This window comes from Dermacentor andersoni, chromosome 1 (genome assembly GCF_023375885.2).
Source record: "Dermacentor andersoni chromosome 1, qqDerAnde1_hic_scaffold, whole genome shotgun sequence".
Taxonomy (NCBI): Eukaryota; Metazoa; Arthropoda; class Arachnida; order Ixodida; family Ixodidae; genus Dermacentor; species Dermacentor andersoni.
In genome coordinates, this window is record NC_092814.1 from 174,733,700 (window position 1) to 174,757,124 (window position 23,425).

The 23,425-nt window shown below is 48.1% G+C and overlaps 2 protein-coding genes across 2 annotated transcripts; both read right to left on the reverse strand.

Annotated features, from left to right (window-relative positions):
* Positions 1-381: 381 nt before the first annotated feature.
* LOC126547203 (uncharacterized) lies at positions 382-4,337 on the reverse strand. The gene has a single exon (XM_050195101.3). The coding sequence runs from the start codon at positions 3,702-3,704 to the stop codon at positions 2,559-2,561; it is 1,146 nt and encodes a 381-aa protein (XP_050051058.2). The 5' UTR covers positions 3,705-4,337; the 3' UTR covers positions 382-2,558.
* Positions 4,338-6,162: 1,825 nt separating this feature from the next.
* On the reverse strand, positions 6,163-22,597 carry LOC126547198 (complement inhibitor CirpT1-like). The gene is made up of 3 exons (XM_050195095.3): positions 22,518-22,597; positions 11,032-11,143; positions 6,163-6,545 (listed from the first exon to the last, which is right to left on the reverse strand). Exons 1-3 carry the CDS (start codon positions 22,576-22,578, stop codon positions 6,422-6,424), a joined length of 297 nt encoding a protein of 98 aa, XP_050051052.2. The 5' UTR covers positions 22,579-22,597; the 3' UTR covers positions 6,163-6,421.
* Positions 22,598-23,425: the final 828 nt, after the last annotated feature.

A 23,425-nucleotide genomic window follows, 5' to 3' on the forward strand; every position in this document is an offset into this window, starting at 1 on the left:
CGAGAACAATGAATTGCTTGCAAGACATACCACAGCTTGGTTACAAAAAAAAGGTTACAAATTGTGGCACGCGCGAAAATAGACCAGCTGAAGCCTTTGAGCCTGTCGGCCTTCTCACGCATTTCAGCAACTTGGCATTTCCAATATGGCTCACTGTCGCGATAATTCTCCAGCGGCACTCCTAAATATTTTACTGGGGTTGCTGTCCAAGTCATGTTTGCGAAATTCGTTGGGGTTAAGGGCCAGTCGCCGTGCCAGAACCCCAAACACTTAGCCCAGTTCACAGCACTCCCGCTCACAGAACAAAAGTCTTTCACAATTTGAACCACAACACGAACGCTTTCGTAGTCAGCACAGAATACGGCGATGTCATCAGCATACGCGAGAATGCGGACCTCCGCCGCATGCAAACGAAAACCATGAACGCTGTTGCTTTCAATAACGCTCAAACAAAAAGGTTCAATATACAAACAAAAAAGCAATGGTGACAGGGGGCAACCCTGACGCACAGAGCGTTGCACTTGGATGCGCGCTCCCACCCCCTTATTTACTAACAACCGCGTCGTGCATCCTCTGTACGCCATGGCTACGCCTTGGCAGATGACTGATCCGACATTAACGTGCTCTAAAACAGAGAACAAGAGGTCATGCGGCACCCTGTCGAAGGCTTTCTCTAGATCGAGCTGGAGCATTGCGATGCTTTCATGCAAAGCGTCGCAACACTCGAGCACGGACCGGGCTGTGTGTATGTTGGTATATATGGTGCGACCTTTGATACCACAGGTCTGATGTGGTCCGACTAATTCTTGCATCACGGCTTGGAGTCTTTTAGCCAGAATTTTCATGAAGATCTTGTAGTCTACATTAGTCAGGGATATGGGTCGGTAAGCGGTAACCTGTCGCAGTCTAGCTTCATCTTCGCTTTTTGGTATTAAAATTGTATGGGATGTTAAAAATGAAGGAGGAAGCATATCCTTGTCATAAGCCTCATTAAACAGTGTAGCCAAAACCGGTGCTAAATCATCTTTGAATGCCTTATAAAGCGGTGCTACTAGCCCGTCTGGTCCTGGGGACTTTCCCGGGTTGAGGTCTTCTATGGCTTTCCGCACTTCTTCTGTTGAAATGGGCAGTTCTAGCCGCTCTTTCGTATCATCACTAAGCCGCGGCATTAAAGAGAGGAAACGGGTCTTGAAGTCTTCGGTTCTTACTTTGGTGTAACCAAAGAGCCCGCTGTAGTATTCATAAAAGGCCCTTTCTATATTTCCTTTGTCTACGAAGATTACACCGTTCCACTCTATTTTTGGTATGTCATTCTTGCGGGCGTGCCTTTTTTCCAAGCCGAAAGCACGTTTTGTGGGAATTTCGCCCGCTAACAGCCGCTGTGCCCTCGCCCTCACGATCGCTCCTCGATATCGCTCCGTATCTATTGCCTCTAGTTTCTGCTTGACGGTGCGCATTTCTTCGGTGCAAGTGCCTGGCTGCTTTCCTTCTTGCATTATCAAAAACTTTAGGTCATCTCTCAGCGTGTTTTCCTGCAGCCTTTGCTTTTGCTTTATAGCGCACGATCGTTCAATTGCCATCATTTTCATTGCCTGCTTAAATCTTTCCCACTTCGCTCCCAGAAGTTCATTGTCCGCCATTGGCAGTTCGTGTATCGCCGACGTAACGCGATCCACGAAGATATCATCGTTTAGAAGCTTCTCATTAAGTTTCCAGTTTTCCCACACAAATTTGCTTTTCGTTCCTTTTCTTTTACCTACATGGAAGACAACAAGACAATGGTCACTGAACGGCACTGGTTGTACGCTGTATTCGCCGCAGTACGGTATCAGTTCAACAGATACGTACGCCCGATCCAGACGCGCGTGACTCGTTCCTTGGAAATGGGTAAACCGAACGCCAGAACCACATCCGAGACAATCACCAACATCCTCTAGATGACAGCGATCAATTATGTCACTTAAACAGGCAGTACTCGCATCTCGGTAGGGCGTCGCACTGGTTTTGTCTCGTGCCATGCTTACGCAGTTGAAATCGCCAAGTAAGACAAGCAGACGGTCTGTGTCACAATGGTTGCCGACTATCTCAAAAAGGTTTCGCCTCTCTTCCGTGTTAGTGTGTGCGTAGATACAGATAATACGCAATTCCAAACCAGCAAGTGTGATGTCACAGACAATCCATCGACCGAAAACGCAAGTCACAACTCTTTCCACAATCGCTCCCAGAGACTGGCGAATCAACAGCATGCAACCTGCCGAGGTACCCACGGCATGAGACACGCAAACATCATACCGACTACTGAACGGGAGCACCATTCTGTCGGTCTGGTCTTGACTCTCGATTTTGGTCTCTTGTATCGCTACAATATCCAATTCCTGCTCAGTCACGAGTCTCAGCAGCTGATTTTGCCTCCTCCTGGATGAAAGACCCCTGACATTAAGCGTGGCTACTACGAGGTGTCTTTCAAATGCCGCCATCGTTAAGCAAGACCAGGCCGCCAGTACGGCGCTTACCTTCATGCACACAACGCCGCGCCGTGTAGTGCCGTCCCTCCATTATTAGGTCTTCGGGTTGTCGTCGCGAGGAAGCGACGACGATCGTAGCCCGCTGGTGACACGCTGCTTTTTCCCTTCGCCTACGCCCCACTGGCGTTCTAGGAGACGCAGTCGTTGCTCCTGGCTCATTGCACTGACATCGTCGTGGCGTCGTTTCGCAGCCGCAGGGTCAGACTCCATGGGTTCCTCGTTGCTTTTTTCAGAAGGACGTGGAATATCTTGCGGTGAATTGGTATCCATGCTCGTGGTTGCCGACTTGGGGGTGCTGGGCGCTGACTCACGAGTCCCTGGCATGGCGCCTTCCTTTTCATCGCTCAGCGCTGCGGCCGTTGGGCTCTCGACCACTGGGTTGGAGGCAGCTTGCTCAGCTTCATCCTCGTCCATGTGCAGCTCACTATTATCGCCGAATGTTCCTCGAGTCGCGGCGCGGGCGTATGACTTCGTGCATTCAGCCTCTTCATGCCCGAAGGCGTGGCACTCGCTGCACTTGGGCACCTTGCAGTCCCGCCTAATGTGGCCTGTGTTGCGGCAGCGGAGACATATCGGCGCACGCCCGGGCACGACGACTAATACTGTACCGTTCCCGATACGCAGCTGATGGGGTATGCGCTCGAGGTTTACACCTTCTCGAAGAACCAGCCGCACAACACGAGTAGTCGAGTCGGCGTTTTCAAACCCGCCGGTCTTCCATCTATCGCTCGAAACTTCTTTCACTTCGCCGTACTCGGCGAACGCCCGCCTCAGAGTTTCGTTGCTGACGTTGAAGGCACACCAATGCACCTTCAGCCGCACTTCCTGCCTTTCAGGGTCAAAGACAACGCAAGTCTTCCCTTTAACAACAATATGCCCGATGTCGAGCAACTTTTTCTTGGCTTCTTCACTACGGAAGTTGACTAACCAGACGTGCGACATCTGGTACGCTCCAATACCGCCCACCTGTTCAATGACGCCGGCTTCTTTCATCGGCTGGCGGAAATCTTCTATCCTGTAAGGCCTTCCAGCGGTGTCGCAGTGAAGAACAACCATTGTTTTCAGTCCTTCTCCGGTTGGCAGCGGCGGCAGTACAATCCTGTAATCTTTCAGGCCGTCCAAAAACGATGTTCCGCGGCCAGAATCGGCCGTTATCACTGCTCGCGAAGAGCCAGCCATCCTGCGTCCTTTCACGCCCGTGGCCGGAAGCAGAATGACTGACCAACCACGGCGGGTGTGAAGTAAAGTGAATGAAGGTGAAGTGGATTAAGGTGAATTAAGGTTAGTACAAATTAAAGCAAGGTAGATTAAGGTTGGTACAAATTAGAGCACCGTGGATTAAGCTATAGTTGTGAAGGACACATGACAATGTATGACGTCACGTATCGCGGACGTAACCAATGAATTACTGAAGTCATAATGCTTTCGCATTCAAATCACGTAAGGATACTTAAGTGACTGTCAGTTTTAACGATTACCCACCGTGGTTGCCTAGTGGCGTTGGTGTTGAGCTGCTAAGCACGAGGTCGCGGGTTCATGTCCCGGCCACGGCGGCCGTATTTCGATGGGGGCGAAATGCAAAAACACCCGTGGTACGTAGCTTTGGGTGCACGTTAAAGAACCCCAAGTGGTCAAAATGAATCTGAAGTCCGCTATACGGCGCGCCTCATAATCAGATCATGGTTTTGGCACGTAAAACCCCATAATTTGTTTTACGATTTGCACGAATTGTAATTAATTAAATGTAATTTTTTACTACATCATTCATTTTGTTTTGGAATAACAATCAGTTTTCATCAATAGTACAGATAATAAAACCCGACGCGAATGTTTCGTAATATGCGTCCAGCTCGCGTTGTTTATAGCGGTCTAATTTCCTTTGTCGTAGAGCCTAATTATTTTATTGTGGGTTTGACGTAAAGAAGGCGTGAAGTTAAAGGTGGAGTGAATTACTTTATGGTCACTTACCTCGCGAATAAAAATGCGGGATAAGCTTTGAGAATGCGCAGTATGAGGCCTAAAATGTTCGCTGAATCGTCTGTAGCGAATGTTGGTTGCTCAATTAGCTGAGTAAGGTTAAAATTAAGGTATGCGTTAATAAATTCATTAGCATCTGTATGTCTTGCGTTTAGGCTTGATAGATTACAACAGTCGAGATCGGGGTAATTGAAGCCCCCAAGCAGCAGGATGCTCGCACTGGGGTACTTTTTGCTTAATGGATTCAGCATGTTATAAAGATTGTTGGGAAAGTTAGGATTTATTTTGGAAGGCCGATAGCATACACCTAAAATAACTAGTCGTGTCGTTGCGCGGCATAACAGCCATTAAATTTCAAGCTCAGATGCGATGTTTGTTTCGAAGCATGTCAACTGTTTGTTAATCGCGGTGAGGACACCGCCCCATCTGCATCCCTGCCTTCCTTTGCGGAATAAATGTATGTTGGGTAAGTCAGTCAAAAACTTTAGTATCAGAAATATCGTACGTAAGGCATGTTTCTGTTAGTACAAGAAGATTGCTTTGAGATGATAAGACAGGATTCGAAACGTGCTCACGCTTCGGAAGGAAACTTCTTACGCTAGTAAAGAGAAGACTAAGCGACAGACCTGGGTGAAATGTCTGTTTGTTCGAATGAGATGACTGTCGATAGTGACGCGTTTTAGGTGTTAGCTATGGTAGTTCCTGCACGCTCTGTGATGGCTCATCGTATACGTATCGCTTCGAACCAATGAACAAAGTTTCATATCAGGCGGAAAACGTACCAGACTTGTTGGAAAAAACAAGCTTCTCGCGTGCGTTTCGTACTTTTCGAGAGAAATATTCGCTATTGCTAAGCTAGTGCCCTTGAATTTATGCCGATTTCATAGGATCTCATCTTTTGTCTTAAAAAAAGGGAGAACTGGACAATGATCGAACGATTATTGACAGAAACATAACGCCCAAGACGGCCGCACGTTCAATTTTTTGGGGGAGTCTAAGGTAATGTTTAGTAATTCGGAGCAGTGGCGAACAATGATTTCTCCGTAACGCGAGAATGATTCAGTAGAACTGGAATCAAGAAGGCCCTATAATAACATATTATTGCACCAGGAACGGCTTTCTGCGTCATCAAGCCGAGTTTCAAGATTGGTGACAAGGTGAACAGCATAGGCAGAATCGGTTTGTATACTTTCCAGTTGCTGCTGCAAAGGTTCGAGACGCTGCAGTTACGTTAAACTGCTGCCATACGGTTACTGAGGTCTGATAGTGCATTATCAGTTGCCGAAAGTTGCCTTTTTAGACATTGTACTTCTGAAAGCAGCTTTGACTGTCCGGCAAAAAGCTTTTGCAATTCACTAAAGCTTCGCATTACATAGATTCCAAAACTTGTGTTGGATCTGCTTAATTTTTTTTTTTTTTTTTGCAAGCGGGCGGAACGATAGTCACGCATTTAAAGTGACGTGACCATTACTTGCAGTAAGAGCTATCCTTAACGCTGGGCTTACTCTAAAAAAAAATAAACCTAGGTCACGGTGGTGCTCGAACTGTTTCCTCATTGTCTTGCAAAGACGACGTACCGCACAGAGAAAAAAGCTATTGCACCACGGTACCTTCGCTCTTACGGCACTCCCTCTGTACTACGCAAAAGGAACAACGCACGGACAACAACTCTTTTTACTTTCTTCCTTATTTTTCCTTTTTTTTCAGAAGAGTTAATATTCAAAACTATACACGGAGAATGTTTCAGCCCAATGGGCAAAAATTAACTACAACAACAGTACGGAGACCATCGTGGGCTTCCTGCCTCCACCGCCCGTTTGTTGTGCGAAAGCGATGTTGGCGCTGCGGAGGAGCCCCGAGTGGCCAGTCTGTGCACGCGTCACCATGCCGGCGGTGCTCCTGGAGAGGAGGCTTGCCGGTCAGGTCAGGGTGAAGGCGTGATCCCTGTCGCAGACGACCTGCTGGCAGCAGTGCGGGTAAGAGCCCTTGAGGGAGACGAAGTGGCACAAGCTGCCGCAGTGCGGGCAGTTCACCGCGGGGCACCTGCACACCAAGGCGTCATATTCGCTGCTGCCTGCGCACAAAGACATGCACCGCGGCTAGAGCGTATCCCAACGCGATGTCTAGCACGGTAGCTCTGGCAGCAGCACGGAGAGCACAGGTCACCCGGGAAAGCAAGTATGTCGAGTGCCAAGTTCGTGAGTAATTGCATTAACGTAAGTCGACGGAAGCAACCCAGACAAAGACGTTGTATATAGAGCGTTGTAATAGTACAGCCTCCCGGAATTTTCATGTGAGCGTCGGCTGCACGGAACGTCAGCACCTTATAACAACGAGAAGTGCCGGGATCGCCAATAGTACACGCGAGCGCACAGAACACGCTGCAGTACGTGCGAGCGTCGTCTGCTGTGCCGTTCCCTTCAGGAGCGTACACGCCCTGCCTTTGTTATCTCTGAGGCCCCATAGTTCACAAACAATACCTGGCATATGGTGATAAATTCCCTCGATATTTTTTTTAATCTTAATTGGATGGTACATACACAGGTCCACCAATTCGACAAAAAGATGGAAAGCGCGTCACAGATAACAGATTTTAGCCGTGATCTGCTTCACGCGTTTTTTTTTTTTTCTATACAGTAGCACGCAGATAAATCTAGCCGGGTGTGTGTCCTCCTGAAGTAAACAGCGTTAGAGGCTGCGCTCGCACTGGTGTGTAGTTTGTGTGCTCGCGCGCACTATCGCCAATCTCATTGCTTCTCGCCGTTGTAAGGCGCTGCCATGCCGCCCGGTCGATGATCGCGCGATATTATTAAAAATCCGGGAAGCTGCACTTGCACCTTTATTGGCACAAGGAGGAGCGCTTTGCGCTCCGTTTTAAGCTTTCGTTCTTACTCCTGGTGGTCTGACGCATTTAAATCGCTGGCGTTGACTCTATACAGATAAATGGGCTGGAGCGTAATCTGGCTTATACCTCGCTCTTCTATGCGAGATACCATCTGATAAGATGCTACATGAAGGCTATACACAGAAATGCCACGTGTTAACGATTAAAAACGTGCGGCAGCCAACTTGATTCTTGTCTACGTCTCCCCTGCTGTCAGCAATATTATTTTCAATATTATTTTCAATATTATTTTCCTGGTTCAATGCCCCGGTAGGAGCCTCGGTGGTTTCAACCGCACGGAATAATACAGTTATAAGTTCGGGATAGTTGGATCTAACAAGGCATACACCTCCACATTTTTCCACATTAAATTTTTTTTAAAGCTATAAGTTGTGCTGAAGCCTGCACTGCGCCGAAGGCTGGTGATTGCTACAGCATTTTTTAATGATGCTGATATAAAGGACACCACGGTAGCCGTTCTAGTAAACGCACTAAGGCGAATCATATGAGGCTAACAGACAATGACTCCAAGAAAAGCATTTATCATCTGATTTCTTCTGGAAAGAGCACATTAATACTATAAACCCGTAATGCATCCTAAGACACTTGGCTTCATTAAACCCAACTTATACTTGGTGTTTAAAGCAGGCGATAAACTTAATTCCGGCAATTATAGACCTATTTCTCTAATATGTTTTTGTTGCACGCTCTTGGAGCATATTATCGCTACTCACATATCTTACCACATGGAGGCAAATTATTTGTTTTAAATTTTTGTTGATTACCCAGCATGGTTTTCGTAGAAAAAAGTTCGACAACTCAATTGTCTATAATACACGAGTTTGCCAGTGCTAAAGACGATCGCCTGCAAATTGATGCAATATTTCTTGTCTTATCGAAGGCATTTTACCGTGTACCGCATGCTACCTTAATTGAAACGCTTAAAAATGCTTCGACTACTGGGAAGTCTATGCGTTTGGTTCAGGCCGACTTCGGAAATTGTGAGCAGCTTGTGGAAATTCATAGTGTGAAATCTGAAAACTTGCATGTTTTGTCTGGTGCGCCACAGGGTTCTGTCACCCCTGTTTTTTCTTATCTATGTTAATAATAATGCTGCAAATTTAGGTCCAAATGTGAAGCTGAAATTGTTTGCAGGTGATAGTATCATTTATTATGTTGTCAAGAGTTCTTCATGCCAGCACATACTTAACAACAGTATTTGTAAGCTCGCAGACTGATGCGAAAAAAGAGGAATGCAGATAAACTTTCCTAAGACAGTTTCAATGAAAATATCAATAAGAAAGCCATTACTTTATAGTTATCACATTGGAGATCGGAACCTTAAACCTGTTACCTCCGTTAAATACTCAGGCTTCGCAATTAACAACTAATTTAAATGCAACCCCCATATCAATTACATATGCAACACAGTACTAAAAAGAACTTTGCCTTTTACGTAGAAAATTAAAGAAGTATCCTTCAACTGTCAAGCTGCAAGCTTATCGCTCCCTCGTGCGCCCAGTCCTAGAGTATGCTTCAATAGTATGGGACCTACACTTAAATAAGGAAATTGCCAAAGTGGATTGAATTCAGCGCCTAGTTGCACGGTTTATCTTCTCAGGTTACAGAATGTCATCTGTTACTCGTATGTCTGTGAAACACTGACTGGATCCATTACACATGCGTCGTAATATCGCCAGGCTCTAATTTGTTCACTTCACGCTCCATAACCAAACAGGTTTTGCTAATGGCACATATATTTCGCATTGCTCCACACAGGCCATCGCGTATTTTTGATTCCGTAGTAGTACAATAATACTTTGCCCACGCAAAACTCTTACACAAATCATTCTTTCCACTTACGAGTGAAGAGTGGAATCATGTACCTGCAAGTATTGTTTAATGCATATCACAAGATTTTTTTTTAAAACTTGCAAACCCATCTCATGTAATCGTCTCCAGCTTGGGTGGCACTACTGCCTGCAATATTGTGTAAATAAATAAATATTCTACTAAACTATTAACATACATTACGCCTGTTCATTCTAAGGTGGAATACGCCTTGATTATTGGGAATCCGCGTCACACGTATATGCTCGATCAACTCGAAGCAATACAGAATAAGGCAGCAAGGTTTACCACAAAAAAACAATCAAGCAACAACAGCGTCACAGATATCAATGAACAACTTTCATTGCTCTCCTTTCAAAAGCGCAGACTAATAGTAACGCTATTATCGGATTTTCATACGATTTATCATAGTAAATCCCTAGTAAATATTAAATTATGGAGTTTTACGTACCAAAACCATTTTCTGATTATGAGGCACGCCGTAGTGGAGGACTCCAGAAATTTCGACCACCTGGGGTTCTTTAGCGTGCACCTAAATCTAAGTACACGGGTGTTTTTGCATTTCGCCCCCATCGAAATGCGGCCGCCGTGGCCGGGATTCGAACCCGCGACCTTATGCTCAGCAGCCTAACACCATAGCCACTGAACAACCACGGCGGGTAAATAGTAAATATCAATGCAGCAAATTGTATTTTACAGCATTCAGATCACCCATTTAAAGTACAACCCCTTTTTACTCGTACTAACCTGTATCGTCATTGACCACTTCTGACAATATATAATTGGAATAGAATACTAAAGGACATTGTATCTTTCACTGATCCTGACTGTTTTCTTCACAAGTTGAAGCTTATCCTAAATGTGTGATTATTTCCGTGTTCAATAATTTCTTGCACATTTATTTTTTCCTGCTGCAGATAATTACGCCACTGTATTTTACTTAGGTTCTTTTCCTTTACGTTTTTGATACTGTAACTGACTCTCCCTTTTTATAATGCCCGAACGGACCTTTGGGATACATGAACTAAAAAAAATCGTTCGTTATATAGCGAGGGTCTCGACTCCTGCAAATTTGATGCCTTCAAACCGCATACGAGGGTTAGTTGGCCAGTTGCCTTCTCCCAAAAAGTTCCCGTACTACGTGACGCCTGCGGTGGAAAGGATGTTCTGCAACCGCCGCCATGGCCGTGAGTTGTGGCGCTGGCTAGCGCTCGCAGGCCTACATCTAGTACACACATAATACTCAACAAAGTGGATAGGAAAACGGCGCAAGATCATCGCGCGTAATTGGCAAGAGGAATTGGCAAGAGCATCACACGCGTAATACGAAGACGTGGCTTCCTGTTCCACCTGAGGCCAGTTGTTTCTTCATCCACATTCGTTTCCCTTTATTTATCATTTCGATATTTCAATTTAAAAAAAAAAGGTAATTTATCCTATGCCTCCCTTGTCTGTCGGCTTCGCATGATTGTGACTAACGAAAATCGAGCCCCTCGATCAGTTGCCCTTCTCGTGCACAACGGCGAACTGATTTTACAGAGACTAACTCAAATGACGTGGCTCAGCGTGGCCTGCTCCTGCAAGAGTGCACATAGAAAAGATGCGAGCTCTTTACTTTCTATACACTCTGTAGAGTGTGATACACGGGAGAAAAACATAGCCGTTTGCTCGAGCGAGATAATCAGTTTGGCCGGTCGACTCTCAACCGATCCGGTTCGGTTCGCAAGGCATCACAGCGCGCAAAGGCACACGCGCTTTGTTTCTTCGAACGAATCACATGCAAATTGGACTGACCGCTTAAAGTAGACCATGCGGTTGCGTGCGTCGCAGATGACCATCTCGCAGGGGTTGCGGAACGTGAAGTTGGCTCCGTTGGGAAATAGCAGGTGGCGGTAGACGCACGCTCCTGCGCGACACGCAATCGCAGCCCCAGCAAACAAGGTGAGCAGGGATGGTAACGGAGGCCAGGCGCAACGGGGCGGTCAGCTGCCCGAGAAACTTGACTCAATCGTGGCTGCATAATAGCACCCGGCTCCTCGCCGAGACGACGACAGCACGTCCGCTCAACGCGCATACCTTTTAGTTTACCTTTGTTACAAGCACATTGTTCCGCATTGTACGAGTTCAATATTTTGTTGAACATTTAGCGTCCACATGCGTCTGCCCACTGTCTTTCTGCACATCTCTAGTATCAGCAAGGGCACGAAGCAATAAGCAATAGAATTATAAGCATTATTCCTTGAACTACGCAAGCAACACAACGCTGACGACCGAGAAACGCCTATGGCGCTGCCTCAAGGCGAAAACTTGAACCAGCAGAGAAAGCGGCGACACGGTTGCTAACGCGCCCCCTCCCATCCCGAGGGCAAATGCGCGTACGCATCACGGCACGCAACAGGCATGTGCCCAGCTACCATTTTGCTGTGGAGATAGGCGCGTCGGTAAGTGGGAGTAAGCGTGTAACAACATGCAAAAGTATCGCAGCACTGCACGCAAGAAGCTCAGTGCAGTACACGAGGGGGTGTTGTTAAGTACTGAACGTTACCTAGAAAGAAAAATTGAGCTGGGCAGCTGTAAATTGCAGGAGCTATTGACCAATTTGTCTCTAGCCAATGGTAAAAAAAGTAGCCACCCCTGTTTACAGCTTATGTTTCTTTTTTAGGTCCAAAGTGAACTTGACAGCACCTTCAGAGAATTTCATTGTAGAATAACATCGGACTATATATATAACGAAGTTCCAGTTTCGCAAAGGGAAACGTGCGAACCATATTCATGATGAAATGTCATAAACTTAGGGTGACTGTGGCCTTTCATATGCTACCGTTAAACGAGTACTCGCAGAAAAACTTTCGATCTCTTTATTTCTGCTGCAATAAGTAGCTAATGACCCAGTAATCACCGCACGAAACAGCATTGGCTTCAGAGGGCGACAGGTAATTATTTGGAGTCTTGTTTGTAGCGACCAGTCTAAGTTTCGGTTTGAAGAGCAACGAGATGGGCCAAAGAAGGAATGTAAACACAGCTGGACACGTGATCGCACAAAACTGTGACGTGCGCACACCAGCGCGCTCGCCGGCGCGAGATGGATGGATGGATGGTGGAACTTTATTATTACAGAAATGGTTGCGCGGTTTGTTCCTGGGTGGTTCCCTCTGACAGGGCTCCACTGGTGATCGCGGCTTGCCGGGCCTGGTCGAGGGTCGCCAGTTGGCTTCCCAGGTCCAGTTCGGAGAGTCTCGCCTCCCAAGACCACGTAGTGAGTGTGTGTGCTGTGACTCGTGGCGAAATTGCGTCACCCGGACGGTCGGTCCATTCGTGTGTTATGTGCGCGAGCGTCGCTGTGTGGTTGTTACACCAGAGACATATCCGGGACGTATATCTGTCTGAGGAGATTGCGTGTAGACGAGACAAGTGTGGGTATGTGTTCGTTTGCAGGCGTCGCCAGTCCCTTGCCTGGAGTTTATTGAGAACTTTGTGTGGGGGAGCGTATTGTGTTCTTTCGAGACATTGGTCCTGCAGTATTTCTTGACTTGTGGTCACTACCTCGTGGGTCGCTCGTCGGTCTGTCGGGGGCTGAAGAACAGTGTGGTCTGCCGCTCGGCTAGTGAGACCTCGAGCTGCGCAGTCCGCCTCTTCGTTGCCCCGCAGGCCTTCGTGCCCGGGGCACCAGACGATACTGTGGGTTCATTCTAGTGAGCGGCCCAGGATTCAAATTGCTTGTATAGGGTGTGTTCCATTCATGTATAAGCGACACGCCGCTTGTGAGTACGTAAGGACGCGGGCGGACCTTCGCTTGCTCTCGGCATCGCGAAGTGCGAGAGCGATCATTGCTGCTTCTGCTGCTGCGCTGCATGTGGCGCGGGTGGAGGCAGAGGCTACCAGGATCCCCTGATTGACGACGGCGATTGTGTATTTGGGCCCACGTCGTGGCGACGAGGGATACCAGCTGGCGTCCCTGTAGTATGTAACTGGGTCTCTGAAACAGCGTTTGTGCAACATACGGGCACGCGCTGCTCTCCTCTCTTGATTGTGGGTGGGGTGCATGTTCTTGGGGATAGGGTCTACTACAATGTTCTCTCTAATTCGGTTAGGCGGGAGTTGTGTTTCTTCATTGCAGTACTGGGGTGTGAGCGGGTACCCTAGCCGTTGAAAAAGGTGCCTTCCCTGTTGTGTCTTGTTGATGCGCTCCCTCTGCGCTATGAGCGTGGCACTTGCTAGCTCCTCAAAGGTGTTGTATACCCCTAGCGCTAGTAATTTCTTTGTGCTTGTGCTTGACGGTAGCTGTCAGGCCGTTTTGTACGCCGTTCTTATAAGAATGTCCATGCGCTCGGTCTCGCTTCTGCACTTGACTTGATACGGGAGTGCGTACGTGACACGGCTGATGACGAGGGCTTGTACCAGTCTTAAGGTTTCGTCCTCTGTGAAACCATCTTTGATGCGCGCTACTCTGGCGATGAGTGATGCGATGCTTCTTATAATGTTATTTAATTTCTCTGAGGCTACATTTATGCCGTTGTTCTCCTGGACGTGCATACCTAGTAAGCGTGTTGTCGGGAGGCGCTTTATAGGTTGCCTGGCAATCTCGATATGTATTGGCGGGGCTCAATGTTTCCTAGCTTGCTTGGGCCGGACTTTAAGGTACTCCAACTTGTGTGGGACACATCTCATTCCTGCTGTGGTTAGGTATGGCTCGATGCGTTCGATAGCTGTGAGTAATGTGTTTTCTCTGTCGCCGTATGAACCCTTGGTTGCCCATAGGGTGATATCGTCGGCATAGAAGGCACATCCGAGTTTTGGGATGTTTTCCAGTTGTAAAGCAAGTTTTCTAAGTCCGATGTTGAAGAGGAAAGGAGATATTATTGATCCTTGCGGAGCACCCTTCTGCGGTAGATCATATATGTCTGATTGTATGCCTGCTATGCCGATGCGGGCTTTGCGGTGACCGAGAAAAGCCACGGTATACTGATATACTCGCTCTCCGCATCCTATGGCGGCGACACCATCTAGGATGGTTTCGTGTGCTATATTATCAAAGGCTTTTTCCACGTCGAGGGCTACGAGTATGTTGTTGTTGCTGCCCGGTTGTGGGTCGGGGACTTCTTCCTCGAGGAGGAGGAAGACATCCTGTGCTATCATGCCTTTCCGGAATCCGTACGTGGAATTGGGGTGTAGCCCATGTTCCCCCATGTGTTGTTCTATTCGAGTGAGTACAATTCGTTGAAAAAGTTTGCTCAGGCAAGACGTGAGCGAGACCGGTCGTAGTTGATCGAGGCTGCGCGGTTTTCCCGGTTTGGGTATAAGGACTATGTGAGCGGTAGTCCATTCCTCGGGTAATGTTCCACCCGGTGTCCAGATTTCTTCGTTCAGCTTCTGTGTAAAGGCTCGGAGGGTTTCATCGCTTAGGTTTCTCAAGATGGCGTTGGTGATCCCGTCGGGGCCCGGTGCCGTGTTTTTCTTGAAGCTCTGTGCGGCCACGTATACCTCCACATACGTGATGGGTGCATCAAGTCTCTCGTTCGGAGGTCCCATATATTGAGGGTATGGTTTCGGATGCCCGGTTCGGATTCCCGTGTATGTTTGCTGGAGTTCCTGTATGAGTTCATCCTGGGTTCCCGGATATTCGTCAGCGAGTTTTTGTAGGGTTGTGTTTGTTTCGGTTTTGGGTACCTGAAGGATCGATGATGCTGCGGAGTATATTCCACGTCTTTTTGGTGCTTAGCGTGCCTTTAAGCGAATCACAGAACGTGCGCCAATTGTCCCTGTGGACCTTCAGGGCATAATTGCTGGCCTGCTTAGTGACGTTTGAAATCCGAAGTCTAAGTTTGCGATTTAACTTTTGTTTGCGCCATCTTTTTGTGAGGCCTCTGCATGCTTCCCATAAGTGTATTAGATGGTTGTCGATTGCCGGCGTGTCGGTATCGGTTTGGTACACTTCAGTGTTGGCGTCATATAGTTCTTTGATGCGTTGGGCTTACTCCTTGATCGTGGTTAAGCGGCCTTGATGTTCCTGGAAGGGCGGACTTGTATCTAAGCCGGACTGTTGCCTCTCCCTAAACTTCGGCCAATTTGTAATTTTGGCCTTCCCTAGGGGTCGGCGTAGTTTGGCCGAGGCGCTGGTGATTTCGAGAATGTAGTAATCACTACCCAGCGAGTCGTCTAGGACCCTCCAGCTTGTTCCTACGGTATCGTTGGTGATGGTGAGATCAGGGGTCGTGTCCCTGCTAGCGCTGTTTCCTATTGGAGTAGGCGTACCTGGTACAGTAATTAGCGTGTATTCGTGGCGCTCTATAGCTTCTAGGAGCTTGGTGCCCTTGGTGTCAGCTTTTGAGTAGCCCCACGTGTTGTGCTTTGCATTGAAATCCCCGGTTATAATTAGGCGATCGCGGTGTTCCAGCTTTTCCTGTATAGGTGCCGGAACAATGACGCGAAGTCAGCCTTTTTGTCGCGGGGGGGACTGTATAGGTTGCATACGACTTGTTTTGGTCTCCCCTTCTTGACAGGCCATATCGTGACGATGAAATGTGGGATTTCCTCACCGGGGAGTACTGGCAGGGTTATTGCCAAATCTTTGCGGACGAGCGTGGCCACCCTACGGTAGCTGGGGTCGTACTCTATTTTATACCCCATAATTGGCTTCGGTTGTTCTCCCGCCTCTTGCAGGCAGATAATGTCCGGGGGGACTAGCACCGCTTGTATAAGTATAGCGAGAGGGATGCATGCTTGCTTTTAATGTACCTACAGTTCCAGGACCAAATCGTGATGCTTTCGCTTTCCATTTGAGTTTTACGGGCCATGATGGGACTTAGACGGTATTGTGCTGTCTGTGTCGGAAGTTAGTATGCTACCGTCCTCTGCGTGAGAGCGTATTTTACTATCTTTCCGTTTACGCTTGCGTTCCTTGGTTAGGGACTCGTTAACGTACTTCTTTAATTCTTGGAATTCCGCAAAAAACTGTTGAAATTGTTGCTGTATTTGTTGTATTATTTGTTGTTGTGATTGTTGCAGTGCTTGTTGCAATTGGTCCTGGGTTACCAGGTTACTCTCTGACGGCAAGTGTGCCTGAGGCTACTTCGGCGGTGTTGTTGGGGGGAGGGGAGCAGTTGTGCTTGTAGTGGTGTATGCCCGGTGAGAGTGCTTAGCTGCGGTAATTGAGATTGTGGCGATCGTTCACAGGTCGCAGCCTGTGCCGATTCAAGCATGGCCACTCGCTGCATTAAAGTTTTGATTTTGTGCTCGTAGTTGGTTAGACGCTGTTCTTGCTGCCTATTTTCCTCAATGACTCTCTGGTATTCCGGATTTTGTGTGATATAGGTGTGCATGTGTTTCGTGGCTTCGGATAGACTACTTCCGCCCAGCTTACCTCGTGTGATGGCTTCTGCTTCCTGGCCGGAGGCGACGGGTTGCTTTTGGGTGTCGGTGGTGCGCGATGCTCGCGGCTAGGTGACCGGGAGCGGGAGCGTTGCTCGGTACTGACCGGCCGGCCGCGAGTGTTCGCCCTGTAGGTCTCTTCTTCGTCTTCCGAGGCGAACCATCGTGGGGCTTTCGACTTCATCGGGACTGACGATGGTGTGGGTCGGGGTCGAACCGGTTTGAGTCGCTGCTTGCACGAGTGGTCACCGGCTGGGTGAGCCTCCCCGCACGAGGCGCAGTTTATCTCGCATTTGTGTCCGTCGGTTGGATTAAGCAGTCCGCACAGTCTACAGATAGGTCTGTCCGGGTTTGGGCACACGTCGGTATGGTGGCGCTTTTCCCTGCAGATCTTGCAGACTTGGAGCGTCGGTTTAAATGGGTAGCAAAGAAGTTCACCTCCGTAGCAGTACACAAATAGTGGTAGCTGGGGCCCAATAAAGGTCAGCGCTGCACTTTGAGTGGTACCGAATATCCTGACTGTAAGGATTTCCACGCCTTGTATTCTCACTCTGAGCTGGGCCGTGAGGGTTTCGGTGGTTGTGTGCAAGGATATTCCATGTACCACTCCCCTGAGGGTGCCTTCTCCTTGGGCGGTGTATGCGCGCACTGCGTAACTTCTGCCGCTAAGTGGTTAAGGTGTGGATGTGTCGTGCTTTTTCGGCAACCTCTTCGTACTGGGTCGATAGGATGGCTATGTTGGATCCCGGGTTGATTCTAAGAATGAATTTTTCATCTGTGAACTCGTTCTGGCACACTTCGATGATCGCTCGTGCGAGTGTATGAGCGAGAACATTTATTAATGGTAATCCTTGATTTCGACGAATGATTATATTGTCATTTTTCGGAAGCGGTGGAGGTCTAGCGACTCTCTGCGTTGTTGATGATGTCTTAGTAGTGGTTGCAGGGTCTTGGGGCTCTACACTACCCCGTCGCCTTTCCAAGGCTTCTTGCTTGCATTGCTTTTGTGTTCGTACTGATTGCCAGTTAATATCTTCTCTCACGGTGTTATGGTACATAGTTTCTTGGCTCACCGGTTCGGTAGTCTGGTCCATGCGTTCTTCTTCGGGTCCTCTGGAAGTTTCATGGAGGGGGTCAACGACCGTAGTCACTTCGTTCACCATTGTTAGGCCAAGTGCTGTCGCGGGAATCCTCGTCGGCGAGGCGAGCGGCTGCAGCCGCCGGTTAGGGTTAGCGGCTCACCCGTGGTGACGAAACTTTCAAAAATCCTCCTGGGGTCTTCGGTGGTCGGATTTCCACGAGGGTGGTGTCGATATGGTCCTTATAACGTTAGGGAGCTGGTGAAAGCGTTTCGGGACGTTTTGTGTTGAAAACATAATCGAAAACTCACGAAACTACGGAGCCCGACGCGAGCAGGTGTTAATTCGACGCGACGCGGCGCGCGTTCTCGGCGAGAGAGCTTCGTCTTGCTAATTCGTCTGCTACGCCTGCACCTGCTTTGCGATGTCCTCGCCATCATCGTCGTCCTTGTTTTCGTCGTCAAGCGGCGACTATTTCCTGCTTGCGGTAGTCGCCGCCGAATTAGACGTGGCCAACCATATTTGATTAGATCCACTACAAAGCAGCAACTCGGAAAGTGCGGCTAGCCGCAGCTATCAATATGTGTGTGTACCGGTACAAGTATACGAGCCATTCGTCGAGGGCCCTCTGGGAATGAAGCATATTACGGAGCAGGACAAAAGGCGAAGTAAAAGTTGACACAGCATCAAGTCTGGGGGTACGTAGCCTTGGTGGAAGATCATCGGACTACTCTATATGTAAGCTCGGCCGGTTTTGTTTATACCAGGCATGCTCGAAATGAAACGAGCAAATCTGGCTGCTCTTCAGTGGGGTCCATTCTAAGCGTCCAGCGGCGCGCACGAACTCGGACCGCTTAATTCTGCCAGTTATCGACGCCCAGCAAGCGAAGCGAGCTGGCGATTGCTGGGAAACGGTATATAGGCCTAGCTCGCTGGCCGTCGGATCCGATGCCGACGGCCCTTGCGACCAGTTAGCAGCTGGTAATAAAGCATCTATATTCGTCAACATACTCAGCGTCTGCACATTTATGTCGCTCGTAAGTGACAATACAATCAGTCTTCCCAACGCCGTTGGTAGCGATGAGAAAACACGTTAGCCAGGTGAGCCGCTTCGCAGAGACGATTGCAGCGGCTGCTGCGCTGACCGCTTGCGAGTAAAAATCACCGCAACAATTTACTATATCGCGCAACGTTCTATAACATGCACACTGTCGAGGTCACTTCATGAGTTATTTCGTGTCACAAACAAATTTTAGCCGATTTGTGTGCCGCCGTCAGCAGCGAAAGAGGTCAGCGTCACGACCAGGGAGGAAAAAAAAAAGACACCAGGACGATCGGAGCGGTGAGAAACTCGCTCGCAGGGCCCACTCCAACGGCAGCGCAAACTCGTGACGTAGCGTTTGTCGGTTGTTCACATTCCTTTCTTAACGTCGATGTGGCGAGGTGCTGCGTTTTGCGGTTGGCTGCGCGCACGTACACGTTGCAGCGTCTCGCAACAACGGGAACTAAGCCGCGAAAAGACAGAGCAGCGCGGACTCTTCCCGTCGCAGATTGCTTTCAAGATACAGCGGCCCGGGCAGGCGGGCGGGCGGGCGCGGCCGCCCGGGCTGCCCGGAGTGGAACGCGCGCCCCCCATCCCTCCCCTCCCACCAGAGCCTTGCGGGCGACGGAGGACGACGCGCTTTGCGGGCGACGGAGGACGACGCGCTTTGCGGGCGACGGAGGACGACGCGCTTCCTTCCTGCTTCCCTCGCTGGCGTGCGCGAGAGTGAGCTGCAATCGCCGGCCCACCCTCGTACGCTTTCCCTGGCACATACAGCACACGGCGCACGGCGACGATTTTATCGGCCTTGCACTCTATACGGAACCTCACGGAGACGGCGACGCCGACGGCAGAAATGCGCCTGGAGTATCCATATAATTGATATCACAATAAAAATTTTGACAACTGAACATAAAAGAAAACGTGTAGAAACACTGGTGGCTGTTTTGGAACATTTCGCAAAAATGAGTCAGATTTCCTGGACACACTGGTAACTGGTGATAAGACATAGGCCCACTGTTATGATCCCGAGACAAAGGAACAGTCTAAGGAATAGAGACACAGTGGTCCCTCAGGCCAAAGAAGTTCCGTGTGCAAAGGCCGTGGCCGAAGCAAGTGGCTATAAGTATTTTGGGGATAAGAAGGGAGTTCTGCTAGTGAACTACCTCTAACTGTGTTTAGCCATTAATGCAGAATATTACTGTACTTTATTCACAAAGATGAGGCAATACATTACGGGAAAATGTCGAGGAAAAATCTCCAAATATGTCATCCTCTTGCAACGTGACAATGGCCTGTCGCACACTGCAGGCGAAACAATGGTAGGTTTTCAAGTGATATTCTATCCACTCTATTCACCCGACCTGACTGCTTTTGACTATCAACTTTTGTCCAATCTAGAGAAGAAAAAAAAACACGCAAGTGAAAACGATTTGGGAGCGTCATCGGAAAAACTAACGCTACAAATTAGTGGTTACATCAGCAGACAGAATAATTTTATTTGCAGGAACTTAAGAAGCTGCAGTACCGATATCGCGAGGGCATTAAGTTCTTGCAGGAATGTGTAGACTAGTGTAGCAGTTACAGAATTCTCGGCAAAGTTTTCTCTGGGTAAGGTTGAATACTTATAAGCACCCCTTCGTATGTAGTCGCAACGACCGCGCACATCTAAGGCCCTGGAACTCCTGTTTCTGAGTGCACTTCTCGCCAAGTTGAAGCAGTGCAACCGATGTCTTCATTTCGCCAGTTTTCGCTTTAGTTTACCAAATCAGGCCGCATACCAGCAAAACATAATCTACACAAAACAGCGTGCGGCAAAGTCGAGACACATACATACCGATTCAACAGTTTAATTTGCCGCTCCGATCAACGGCGGTGCATCGTGTTAAATTCAGATCGCTTCACATAATTTTTATTACTCCGGAGACGAGCACAAGTGTGAGCCCATATTAACGACTATGTCTCACGCGTTCTCTTTACAATCTGAGTACTGTGTAGCACAGGGCTTCTGTTGTGACCCCTAAATGCAATGGTGAACTGAAACAGTCGAAGAATTTAATACATAAAACTGTAAACCACACCTCAAAACAAGTGCTGTCTAAAGGTAAAACTGTATTGGATTATGAACAGATGAAGTCACTGCTGCTTCTGTTGAAGATGATTACAGAGAAGCGAAAGCATGAGAAATTTTCGCGCATACGCTTAAGTTAATGCGAACCACGGAGATCCAATGCCTGGCACAAACACTTTTCGTGATTTGTACCCTATCGTCAGCCGACGTCGTGCAGATGGTTGCATGTCGTGATTCTATCACAGTGTCGCCTTGTGTTTCGTCAGGTCGTTTAAATAATCAGAAATAAATAAATTATTTATTTCTGACGTAAAAGGTGTAATACTTGCGTAGCACTATTTTAAAAGCATAGGTTGTGCACCGCAAATCAAAGCCCGCACTGTTGGCAATGGCCTGTCGCGCGATAGTTTCGAAAAATACTCATTAAAAAATAAAGACAGCGCAAAATGGCAGCAGCCACTTTAACGAAAGGCTGGTGCTGGTAGCCAGCGGATTCTGGCGAAACACTGATAACCAAAACTAAAGGGACTATTGGCTAACGAAAACTAATATACCGCTTTATTTTATTCCAAAAGATTTTCAATCGCCTGCGCCATATAACGCAATGTCACCTCTTCAAGCGGCTTACACATGGGGCCCCAATGCTTGCATGACGAATCACCACGCTCAGTACGTCAAACTGAGAATATTAAGAAATTAGCTTGTATATATGCATGTTATTTGCTTTACGGTACATGTTCCGACTGCAAAATTAAAGCCCGCCAGAGCTCAAGTAATCACCACTTACTGCAAATGTCGATACTAACACTTACGAGATACCCACTCATAACATATATGCTACAAAGACATTGGCATTCCACGTATTACATTTTCCTCAAAATGCTTCTTACGCACTGCAGGACAAAACAACGCGGAACTCTAACATTCGTGGCACAATTTGGACATGTAGAACAACTTGCTAGCCTAAGGATTCGTACTAAATGGACAAGCATGAACCCTGGCCAGCTACAAAATTGCAACTACAACATGTGTCTAAAATCAGATAATTAAGACGTTATTACAAGAAATCGGTTAATCACTAATTTACGCATTGAAGTTTTTTCGTGCAAGCAATGTCAGCCGCTTCAAGTAATCCAGCTGATGAGTCATGATCTGGCTGTCTGCCAAAGGCTTAAAGAAAATTGTTGCAATTAAGAGAAACAGGTGATCGACTTTTTTTTTTTTTCCTACCCCAAGAACGGACAATCCGTACCAAAGTGGTACCAAAGTGTAACTGCACGGTGCTGAGCCTCGGACGCTGTTTTAATAAGCATACGCCTGACTTCACGGAGAAAAGTTGCAAGAAGTTAGCTGTGTATGAAGTTACCCGTATGCAGCTCGAATTGTTTACTTTAAAACCTTGCAAGCGCATCACTCCGTGTAGCGAGCAATGAGATTGTGTGCAGCCGTATACATCAAAAGCCCCAGCCTCCCGCCTGAAAATTGAACAGCGCGAGAAAACCATCCTTGAATATTTGCTTTACATCATGCTTCGCCCAACACACCTTGTCTTCAATGAAAACCACGAAGTGGAGACAACCTGCGCTATTTCACGAGCCTACGCGGCAGTTACACATGACCAAACAAAATGAGAGCGCGCGTTCGGGCAGTAAAAGCATCACTGGGTCTCCGCGCCCGAGGGCGATGAAAACACGGGAGAGCGGGGTGAATGCAGAGGCACCTTTGACGAAGCTCCACTCGGACTCACGGCTGGCAGCGGCGGACTGCGCGCCTCCGCCCATCGTCACCAAGAGGGAGGCACACACGGCGAGCAACGCTGACATCTTCCGCTTCGTCGTCTTCCCTCTGCGCCGCCCTGCGCGATCTGGTGCTTACTTCAAACATCACTTACAGCGCATACAAGGACAAGGGACCGAAAGAACGACGAAGACAAGCGCAACGCTTGTCTTCGTCGTTCTTTCGGTCCCTTGTCCTTGTATGCGCTGTAGGTGATGTTTGAAACAATGGAATACCAACTAGCCCGTACCCAAACCTTGTTTGTGCTTACTTCAAGAGCATCTCGAAGGATGGCTTCAGGATTGCGTCGAAATAAACGCAATACATTGGGGGCGTTTCATTCGTATATATGCACCCTGCAAATGGCAGAGACGAAGAAGAGGCGAAAGAAGAAAGGCAGCACCCGTGAGGAACTCTTTCACGTCGGAAATAGCTTAGTCAAATCAAGCTCAATGGCTGAAAGCTCCAGCCAGTCACGAGTAAACGCGAAACTAGGTTCACAGCACGAGTCGTCATTACTCGAAGCGCCCCGAGCAGCAAGCAAGGGCGCCCTCATCTTTATTCACATCGCTGTACGAGGCAAAGTTGAAAGGGTGATAACTATAGGAAAGTCGGCGAAGGTGAAGGCAGGAGAGAGCATTGCTGATGAGTTGGTGGTGAGGGAGGCCACCAGTGGATAGATAAGGGCTGGTTATACTGCTATATGCGAGCCAAGAACCTCTAATAATGAGCTCTTAGGTGAATTCTTTATAGTAGACATTTATTATGCAAGTTAAAACTTATTCAGAAGCGCAATATAAATTTCTTGTGAATAAGTAGCTGCATTTATCATCTCCGCCCCCCCCCCCCTTC

Bases quoted from the DNA above. Each gene is read 5' to 3' on its own strand.
- LOC126547203 (XM_050195101.3), bottom strand. From the start codon at position 3,704: ATGGCTGGCTCTTCGCGAGCAGTGATAACGGCCGATTCTGGCCGCGGA.
- LOC126547198 (XM_050195095.3), bottom strand. From the start codon at position 22,578: ATGGGCGGAGGCGCGCAGTCCGCCGCTGCCAGCCGTGAGTCCGAGTGG. The intron at 11,144-22,517 runs GTGCCTCTGCAT...CGTGTCGCGCAG, and splicing joins CGAGTGGAGCTTCGTCAAAG to GAGCGTGCGTCTACCGCCAC. The intron at 6,546-11,031 runs GTCAGTCCAATT...CTTGGTGTGCAG, and splicing joins CGCATGGTCTACTTTAAGCG to GTGCCCCGCGGTGAACTGCC.